Raw genomic sequence first — 10,045 nt, 5'->3', positions numbered from 1 at the left:
GTCAACTGGGACAGCCTCCTCATCATTCTGCGTGCTCGTGGTTTCGATGAGTGTTGGTGCCTCTGGATGGAGAAGATCCTCCGCACGGGCCTTACGGCTGTCCTGTTAAATGGGGTCCCCGGGGACTAGATCCCCTGCCGCAATGGGCTGCGCCAAGGCGATCCCCTCTCTCCGTACCTCTTTATTATCGTTGCCGACGTCCTCCAGAGGCTCATCCGCTTGGCCTGGTCTGAAGGTGACCTCGCCCACCCCCTCTCCCCCGACACACCGTGCCCCGTCCTCCAATATGCTGATGATACTCTCATCCTCTGCAAAGCTACCCCTGCTGCGGCCGCCACCCTCAAACGCGTCCTGGACGACTTTGCCTCTGCCACGGGCCTCGCCATCAACTTCGACAAATCCTGCTTCATCCCCATGTTCGTTTCTTCGGAGGATGCGGCTAACATGGCTACAACCCTTGGGTGCCCCATCTCGACTTTCCCCCAGCCGTACCTCGGGCTTCCCCTGTCTCCTACAAAGCTCCCCGCCTCCACTTTCGCACCTCTTGTCCTCTCCTTCGATCGTCGTCTTTCTGGTTGGCGCGCAAACCTGTTGTCCGCTGGCGGTCGCCTCATTTTTTGTAACGCTGTTCTGAATAATCTTGCTACATATTATATGTGTTCGTACTTGCTTCCTCGTGGGGTCATTGACAGGATCGACAAGAGGCGCCGCACTTTGTTTTGGACCGGGAAGGATTCTTGCTCGGGTGCTCGCTGTCTGGTTGCGTCTTGCGTGGGACAAGGTAATGTTACCTACGCGAGAGGGCGGTTTCGGCATTAAGGATCTCCACCGGCAAAATAGGTGTTTGCTTTTAAATTTTGTGCATAGCCTCCACCTACCTAACCCCCTCCCTTGGAAAAGTTGGTTTTTCTCATCTACAGGCCGTGATTTGGGGGAAACCTCAAAGTCCCCCTCTTTCCTCGAGAAGATCGTCGACCACTGCCTCCCCCTCTACCGCGCCATCACTAGGGTGGAGGTGGTGGACGGCCGCGCCTCGTCCTTTTGGCTGGACAAATGGACGCCGGGTCCTACCGGCTACCCGCTTCCCCGCCATCTTCTCCCACTGTACCCGCCTTCACGCCACGGTGGCCGCGGTGGTTGAGGGCGGGATCGACCTCCAGCCCCGCCTCTCCACCGCCGCAGCTAGCGAGCTCCTGGAGGTCCAGCGTCTGGTCGCCGGCATCTCCCTCCAGGCCGGCGCCGACAGACGCGTCATCGACACCGAGCGGGGAGCCAGTTTTCGTTCCCGGGAGGCTTACCGTATGTTGTCGCCTCCGCGCCCCCCTGATGCCTCCTCTGGTGTGGCTTGGTCCCTCCGGCTCCCCTCCAAGCTGAAGATCTTCTCCTACCTCGCCGACATCGACCGCCTGAGCACGCGGGCGAACCTCTTCCGCAAGAGCTGCGCGCCCTCTGAGACTTGTGCTGCTTGCGACTCCGTGGAGACTAGTCGCCATCTCTTCTTCGAGTGTGCCGCTGCCAGCCACGTGTGGGCTCGCCTTGACATCCACGTCCCTGCTGGGTGGTTCTCCATTTGGGACCTCCCTGGCCCCCTTGAGGTTGCCCCGTCTACTTGGCGCTTCGGCGTCGCGGCCGTCATGTGGTCCATTTGGAAGACCCGCAACGACCTTGTGTTCAACGGCAACACCACCTCCCGCAGTTTCACCATCAGACGTGCATGTGACGATATTGCGCTTTGGAGATGGCGTGTCCCGTACCCCGACAGGACCGACGTCGATTTCCTTCGTTCTTACATGATTTCGAGATGTGCTTGATATGTATCTCTCTCCCCCTCCCCCGTTGTATTTCCCTCTCATGTACTTTCAGACCGGCTTCTTGGCCTCTTCGAGAAATGGAATCATAAGCGGTGGGGTTTTACCCCCCGTCCTCCTCGAAAAAAAAAACTGTTGTTGTAAATTTTTTTGGGTAACTGAGACTTAAGAAAACAAAAATCCAAGTCGATGAGACATAGCAAATCTGAGATTTATAACTAGTCATATTCAACATAAATAGAGAGTTAAACTTTCGATATTATTAATTTATATATATAATAAAACAGTATTTAAATTAGTACTTAAAAATGTATGTGCCAACATGTTTTATAAATATAGTGTAATAAAAACAGTTATAGTTAGTATACCTTGAGAAATTGAGTTTCCCAGCATACATGTAGCCAAGTGTGTGGGTGATCATGCCCTCACGATGACAATCTCCTTGCTCATTTGATCATCAAAATCACATGCACTCCATATGCAAGCAGAGCAGGGTAACAGCAGGGGTTTATTGATGGAGCGGACAGTTACAGTATGATTGAATATTATATTGACCCATAGAATTGTTTCCCTATACATATCAAGCACAGCAACGAGTACCCATCACCAGAGTTACAGCTTACAGCTAATTTTTAACTTTAATTACTGCTAGAAAATAGCAGCATTTCATTATAGTGAATATTCTTGTTGTTTCTCTTCACATCACAGCTTGGAATAATCTTGGTACTGCTCCATGAATGAGTCGTTGAACTTCTTGAAGCTCGCCATGATGGCCGGCATGTCCTCCTCTGCTGGCAGGATGGTCGTCCGAAGATGGAACACCCTGCAGATTATCCCATTAGTGCAATGTTGTTATCAGATGCATCACAAACTCTGGTCAATTCAGGGTAGTGGTTAAAAAACGACATGGAAGGCAAAAAAAAATCATTAGGTTCAGGCTGGGGCATAGTCTCCTTTTAGGAAAAAAAAAGTGGCTGTTTCCAAATAAAATGCAGTTGGTTTTCCTGCAGTATATTATGCTAAACACAGCTCCAGTGTGACTGTTTCCATGTGTGCAAACTCTTATATGCCATTGTTTGCAACATCAAACGAATGCCACTGCTTAATTATGGGATATTAATGCACTCTTTTTTCATGCTGTAATTAGCCGAGATATCTTACAATAATAACAGTCACAAATAAAATAACCTTCCAGAAGCTTGAGATAGTGAAAAACAGAAAAACTTACCCTTCTTTCTGACCAAAACCTGAGCCTGGAACAGTGGATATTCCGGTGGCTTCCAGAAGCTTGAGACAGTAGAAAACATCGGGTTCTTTGCCAGCGCTTCTGGCTGTATCCATAGCTCTTTGCGGTAAGCGTATCTGGGGGAACGAGTACATAGCTCCTGCAACAACATAGCATTAGAGATAAGCTTATTTTGGTACTGTCTCTGAAAAGAAGACATGCTGGAAATATGGATGTTACCTTCTGTGAAATTGCAGACGACATTTCGGCAACTATTGAAACCATCGGTCATTATTTGAGCCCTCCTCCTCAAAGAATCAAGGATGGACTTGCTGCAACATCATTTGTTAGCATGTTAGTAATGAGTGTCCTGTTCAGTTTTTTCCTACGAAAAATGCAGACACAGAGTACAGATGTCAAGGTGGTATGTTTAACCTTTCAGTAGCAAACTTCGGGTATGAGATATCTCCAGGTTTAGGAGGGCTCATCATTAGCCCCATCTGTAGATGACAGATTCAAAACTAGTGTATAACTTTGTAAAACAAAAAAAAAAAGCATAACTGCAACAAATTAGCATAGAAAGAACTAACTATTTCAGGAACTCCCCTATGTGCAAATGCATCGTAGGTTACACATAAACTAGTGTATGCTCATTAGCACACGAAAAGACAGACAACGAGATTTGCATTCAGTAAGAATTTGAACTCTGTTTCACTTACGAATATCTGACCAGGAACATTTGGACTCAGCGCAATCGAAGCAACCTTGTAGATCTCATCGACTGTCTGTCAGATCAAATCAGAAGAGAAATTAGATTATACCTAATATATTTAGAAACGGAGGGATGTGCTACCATCCAAACTTTAGAGTAAGATTTTGCACAATAGGGTGTACTGCCAAGCTATTTAGGTGATTGCTGCTATTTGAAGGTTTAATCTCAACTATAAAGGTTTGCAGATTTTGGTGTACATTTTTTCTACAGCTTTGAAATTGGACAAAGCTAGCAGCAGTAAATGAATGTCATGGTGGCATACATGTTAGCTCCAAAATACATTGTTCATTTCCCTACAATTTGTGGGAGATACATAAGCAACACACTACTGGAGATACTTGTAAGGAATATCTTAGTGCAGCACACGTAATTACAACAACCTAGTCAGTATAGGATGGTTACTAGATTATATTGCACCCTGAAATAATATACAGAACTGAACTGTTGACCAAAGAAAGTCAACATAGAACAGCAAGGCCAGGAAATTATGTTGCACTTTTTTTCCCTTTTGCATTACGAATGAATAATGCAACATCTTATTTATATCTGCATTTAGAATTTATGTATAGCTGCATTGCTCTTACATAACAAGTGGCTTCTTCAAAATCAATCTTTTTGAGTATAAACCATAAATTCTAGAGTGACTTGATACCTTGGGAGGAATGTTTGTCATTTCAAAGTACCCGCCACGTTGTCCACACTCTCCCCAGTAACCTTTGGACACGGTATGGAAAGAAACCAACTGAACTTCCCTGCTTATTGGACCACCCATGTCAAACAAAACCTATAACAAGTTGAGAAGGTGCATTATTAGCACAGTTGCTATCTGAGGGAAATATCCAGATATCTTTCAGCTTAACACAATAGAGACATAGTCTCATGTAAGAGCTTTTCAGCGTGAAGAAGCAAGTAGTTGCCAGTATGCGCTACTTAAGGGCAACATAGTGTGGTAATTGGATTTTTAGAATTGTCAAACAATGGTACCTTTCTTGAACTTATAAACGGACGTTCATCTTGATAAACGTTCTGCTGATAAACTTCATCTGCAAGCAGAACCAAATTTTCCTGATAGCAGAAGTTCAGAATTTCCCTTAAATTTGCTTCACTTAAGCATTGGCCAGTTGGGTTTCCTGGGTTGATTATCACCATTGCTCGAATCTAAATTGCAGGGAAAACATATGAGCTAATCAGAAAGAGTATACATGAATAAGAATTTTCTAGTAGCAGCATGACTACAACGATATAAAAAAAATCATAAATTGCGAGAATCTGAACAAAGTACACTGTCAACAGAAATCATCAAGATTTTTCTGCATGTTAGGTGATCTGCAGGAAAGTGTCGTTTCCTCAAGCTATAAAAGTACTAGTTTTTCTACCCAAGAGTTAGCAGGCGAGGGTCTGACTGCAGCGAAGACAAGGTTAGCTATCTACCTGTTCCAAAAACAATATGTATCCCACTAACTGGTTACAACTAGCACTGTTAATGAGTATGGCGACTCTCTAATAAATTACTTACTAGTGCAAGAAAAATGGAACACAGTATGTGATAAACATGGTAACCACTAAATTATCAGGAGAACACTTACAGTGATTCCGTTTGACCGTGCTGCTGCCACTGATTGCCGGGTATTGACAAGATCAAGTCCCCAGTTAGCCTCTTCGTCCAAATAATATGGGACGAGAGAACCACCAAAGAGGGAAATGGCAGCAGAATAAAGCGGGTATTGTGGAACAGGGACCAAAATCTGCAATGAAAGATACATATCACATTGGGTTTAGTCTACAGCAGAAATAGCATAAAAGTTTGGGGGAAAGATATGACTTTTGAAGGATAACCATACCCCGTCCCTATTGTTTCTGATAATGGCGTTGAGCATTTGCATCACACCTTTGCTGGCACCATCTGTCAGGTAAATAAGCTCTGGATCACTGCAATAAGTATAACATACAATAAAGCGTGAGGATAAACAGAGAATCCATGATACGCAATTGGGTCTGATGGTGTTGTTCATTCTGACCTTGGGTACCCATCACGCCTCTGGATGAACTCCGCAACTTCCTTCCTAACTCCAGGGATACCCCGAGAGTCACTGTAAGCACCTGATCAGATGAATTACAAGCTGTGTGTCAGTGAAAAGTGAATAATTATTATTTTTGTTCTAAGATATTAAAATTCGATAAGTTTGCATGTGTTGTCCACTTGTACATGGAGCAAAAATGGCCGAACTGGAACGCAATTTATTTACAGCACGAATAGAACCTTGAAACTAAAAAAGAAACAGAGATTTGGCAGGAACATGATACGTTACCTAATCCACCGGGTGCCATGGCAAGGTAGTGCTTGGCCCGTGCGATGGCATCGGCGGGGAAGATGAGGCCGACGTTGGGATCATCGAGCAGGAATGGGGCCTGGCAGAGCGCCACAACCTGCAACAATCACAGCACAGCACGTCACGGATAAGTAGACTCACACCACCAAATTTTCTTTCTTTCTTTCAGTCCTAAAAAGGGAAGAAGAAGAAGAATACCTGGCGGGGGAAGGTGAGTGGCTTCTGGCCGAGTGCGTGCGGGTTTCCGACGTTGGTGAAGATGATCCTCTTGCCCTCCTTCTGGAGCTCGGACGCGCGGAGGTAGAGCTCCCCGCGCACGGCGTACTGGACCTTCTTGACGTTCTCGTTGAGGTCCTCGTAGTCCAGCCCCTTCCTCCCCATCCCGTCTCCCGTCACTCGTCCGCCGCCGCCTCGATGGATCCCGCAGAGGGTAGGGCAAAGGGGATGGATGTGGGGGCGGAGCAATGGGGTGATGTGGAGAAGAAGGGAACCCAGGAACAGGGGAGCAGGTGGGAATTTGTACTGTAATGGCAGGGCGATTGATTCCCTTGTCGCGTTGCTCGGCGGTGCGCGGATTAATCAACTGCGGATAATGTGGAAACGAGACGGCATCCTCTCGTTTCTCTCTGCATTTTCCGCTTGGCGCACGAGAATTTGCGTAGCTGAATTTGGGTGGGGAAAAACGAGTTGGGGATGCAGATAAGAGGAGGAATGGCCACAGGTTGGGTTATCACTTCGCCTGCGGTGGAGAAGGAACGCCCGTCCGTCCAGCAGAGAGAGAGAGAGAGAGAGAGAGAGAGAGAGAGAGCGCAGCTGTTGCGTCGCAAGACTGCCCCTTGGCACCTGCAGGAGCAGGGCACAATAATGCAGCAGCAAAAGCAACACTTTTTTTTTGTTCTTTCTCATTTTCTTCATTTTGTCTCCATCTAGCTTCAGACACATAAGCTGATATAGAGAAGATGCAAAATGATGCTGGAAGCCTAGAAGAGTATGTTTTAGCTTCAGAATCACGAACCTGAACAAGTATGGCCTAGGAAATTCAGGCAACATTTTGGAGTTCAGATTCTCAAAATGAACACTAGTAGTTACACAATTTTTTTCTTTTTTGTCTCTGCATCTATTAGAAATTTTGGACTATGGATGGACCATGGTGCTAGCTAATGTTTGCAACATTTCATTTTTTCTATATTAGGTTTTGGCAAATTTTCCAACCAGGGTCAGACAGGTTCCTATCACCTTTGTGTTGTGTGTGTGTTCCATTATGTTGTCCCAAGCCTTACAGACCATGTGTCCTGGATACAATCCGTGCCTGCACCATTCTTATAACATCTTTTCCCTTCCTACAAAGATATTTGACTAATCTGACGATTGCAGTTGCTTACAATCCGACGTCTACAACGGGCGAATAGCGCGATCGACAAAAATGATCCATTTCACAGCGATAAACATAATGGCAGTCAAGCATGCCGACGATGAGACCTCCAAAATGGATCGATCCATCGGCCGTGGATCACTTCCTGCCGGGCATACTCACCCACTGCAGCTGCAGCTGTATCTCGCCGCTCTCGACGTTCTTCAGGCGCAGGATCACGTCCTGGACGAACCTCCCGTTCTTCCAGCACACCTTGCTCTCCTCCGCGAGGCAGTTCCGGCTGCTCGGCCGAATCGAGCGCATCACGGTGCCGTTCCGCATGTCCTCGGTGGCCATGTGCAGGAACTCCACCAAGGGCTCTACCTCGATCTCCGCGTCTCCCATCGGGTCGTCTTTGCTGAAGGTGTCCTTGTCGAACACCGCCTGGATTCATAATTTTTCAAAACAACAATCTGTCAGTGACTGGTAAAAAAAAACAAATATTTTGCTCAATCAGCATTCTTGTTTGCACGCAGATTAAATTAAAGCTGCTTACAAGCTTGATTGGTGCATTAGGATTTGTGATCGACAGGGATAGGTCTTCATGCCAGATAGGGTTCACGGATCTCTTCTTCACACTTGTCTTCACTTTCTGCAATACGATTTAGATCAGGAAACACTATGAGAAATCGAGAACAATGGAGATGCCATACCTGCTTGCCGAGGCGAAGGACAACATATGGATCACTGCCTCTTGCGTCGCGGTATGCGAGGTTGATCCCACGCACCACACGCACCTTCAAGATGCCTACCAACCCATCCATGATCGGACCGGCTGCTGTTTGATGATGATGATGATGCTAATGTTACGGATGAAAGGGACGGAATGTGGGACGAAGAAGCGCCTAATCCAATCCTCGAATTAGGCGGCTTCTTGCGTCCCGTTTTTCTTGCCCGCTTTCTTCCTGTCGGCATAAATAGTCTCGGACATGACTCTAAAAAAGACACTTCAGTTTGGGAAACATGAGGTGTGAACCTCGACCGTAGGAATTGTGCTGACCATTTCTTGTGTTGCCTGCGTTGGAATTGGAACAAAACAGGTTGCTTCCATTTTTGGCCATGGGTCCTCAATTCTCAGTTACCCAAACCTAGCTTGTTTCGTCAGATTTAGGGTTCAACAAGCTGATGCCAAATTTGTTGTTCTGTTACAAAGATTGGAGTAGCATCCTGAGGCATGGAAAATGGAGGCGAAGTTGACGTGAGAGTTTTTTCTAAGTAAATAATGATCCTATGTCAGCGTTGCTCGTGCTACCATTTGTTCATCAGTTCATTTACCTCAAACATCTAACTGAAGGGAAAAAAAAAACCGAGGTTTGGGGTACTGTACATTACACTCTACTGGGGAGTGGGGAGAACAAGTAAACATATACTCCCTCCGTCCCAAAATGATCAATTATAATGTACATCAATAGCTTTGGTAAATAACGTTTCAAGTAAAAAGTGAACACATAAATTTTTAACAATAGTGCTAGTTTTGAACAGGTTAGGAGAGCAAGTCACCAATTTTTTTTTTAATTGAACCTTATAATTGAAGAGTGTAGATCAAACTAAGAAAAGAACTGATATGAATAACTTATTTTACATTTGATATAACCTGTGCTATTTCGATACGAAGGTACAAAGCACTCACACATTGTGAAATGACAATTGAACCCATTGAGTCACTTAGGGCAAATTTTTCATGAGACCCCCATAAACCAGAAGAGTGCTAATAACTAGCTCATATACCTCTTGTAAATACCTTGTATTCTTTGAAATTCTAGTTTATTATACCTTTATGAACTTGAAAGCTCTCTCGCGACATTTTTATAGCAATCTCTTTAGATATATATCTACCAGGATATTTAAGAATATCAAAATAGACATATGTCATCGATGGTTGAGATCACGTCAGAGCTACATAAGTTGTGTGGGGATTCATCTGTGGTGCCTAAGCTCTTGGAGTTGGGTAGTGGTGAGGTTATGACTCCTGTCGAGGAAGTGAGGCATGTGGTTCCTATTGGTGTTGGGGTTGCCAAGTCAGACTTGCTGGCAACGGTGCCTGGAGGTGTCGTCGCTAGAGAGGTTTGCGATTTTCTCGTGACCTTGGTTGCTACCTATCCTGAATCCGCGGTTGATTGATGGGTGCCTCCAATGCTATGGCATGTCTTTTTCAGTGTGGTGTTGCAGTGTCGTGCTGGAGTTTATTCGTGCCTCCATGTGGTTCTTTGTGTTGGTTAGGGTTGGTTTGTTAGGGTTGGTTGTGAGTGTGGGTGTGGTTTATGTGGGTTTGGCCCTGTTGTTATGGTTTTCGTCAGATTTTCCCCTAAAAATTCGTGGGCTTGGCCCTGTTGTTATGGTTTTCGCCAGATTTTCCCCTAAAAATTGGGCACTTTCTTTTTAATTAATGAATGAGGCAGCTTTTGCCTCCATTTCAAGTATAAACACACCATTTTAAAGTGTGGCAAATAAATCATTGGAGGCAATGATTTTGTCCTTTATTATTTTTGTTCATTTGGT

General features: G+C 45.4%; 2 protein-coding genes across 2 annotated transcripts; both read right to left on the bottom strand.

The window, feature by feature from the left end:
* Positions 1 to 2,335: 2,335 nt before the first annotated feature.
* LOC124674655 (glutamate--glyoxylate aminotransferase 1-like) lies at positions 2,336 to 6,634 on the bottom strand. Its single transcript, XM_047210700.1, has 12 exons — positions 6,334 to 6,634; positions 6,115 to 6,232; positions 5,824 to 5,905; positions 5,647 to 5,734; positions 5,392 to 5,550; positions 4,790 to 4,963; positions 4,458 to 4,589; positions 3,753 to 3,818; positions 3,469 to 3,533; positions 3,274 to 3,365; positions 3,037 to 3,193; positions 2,336 to 2,631 (listed from the first exon to the last, which is right to left on the bottom strand). The coding sequence occupies exons 1-12, from the start codon at positions 6,514 to 6,516 to the stop codon at positions 2,511 to 2,513; spliced, it is 1,437 nt and encodes a 478-aa protein (XP_047066656.1). The 5' UTR covers positions 6,517 to 6,634; the 3' UTR covers positions 2,336 to 2,510.
* A 991-nt stretch (positions 6,635 to 7,625) lies between these two features.
* Positions 7,626 to 8,337, bottom strand: LOC124669872 (protein C2-DOMAIN ABA-RELATED 3-like). The gene is made up of 3 exons (XM_047206409.1): positions 8,200 to 8,337; positions 8,043 to 8,138; positions 7,626 to 7,930 (listed from the first exon to the last, which is right to left on the bottom strand). The coding sequence occupies exons 1-3, from the start codon at positions 8,308 to 8,310 to the stop codon at positions 7,646 to 7,648; spliced, it is 492 nt and encodes a 163-aa protein (XP_047062365.1). The 5' UTR covers positions 8,311 to 8,337; the 3' UTR covers positions 7,626 to 7,645.
* Between the last annotated feature and the right edge of the window lie 1,708 nt (positions 8,338 to 10,045).

Source organism: Lolium rigidum, chromosome 7 (assembly GCF_022539505.1).
Source record: "Lolium rigidum isolate FL_2022 chromosome 7, APGP_CSIRO_Lrig_0.1, whole genome shotgun sequence".
NCBI classification, from domain to species: domain Eukaryota; kingdom Viridiplantae; phylum Streptophyta; class Magnoliopsida; order Poales; family Poaceae; genus Lolium; species Lolium rigidum.
The sequence above is the reverse complement of the archived record's forward strand: the minus strand, read 5'-3'. Positions and strand labels throughout refer to the sequence as shown.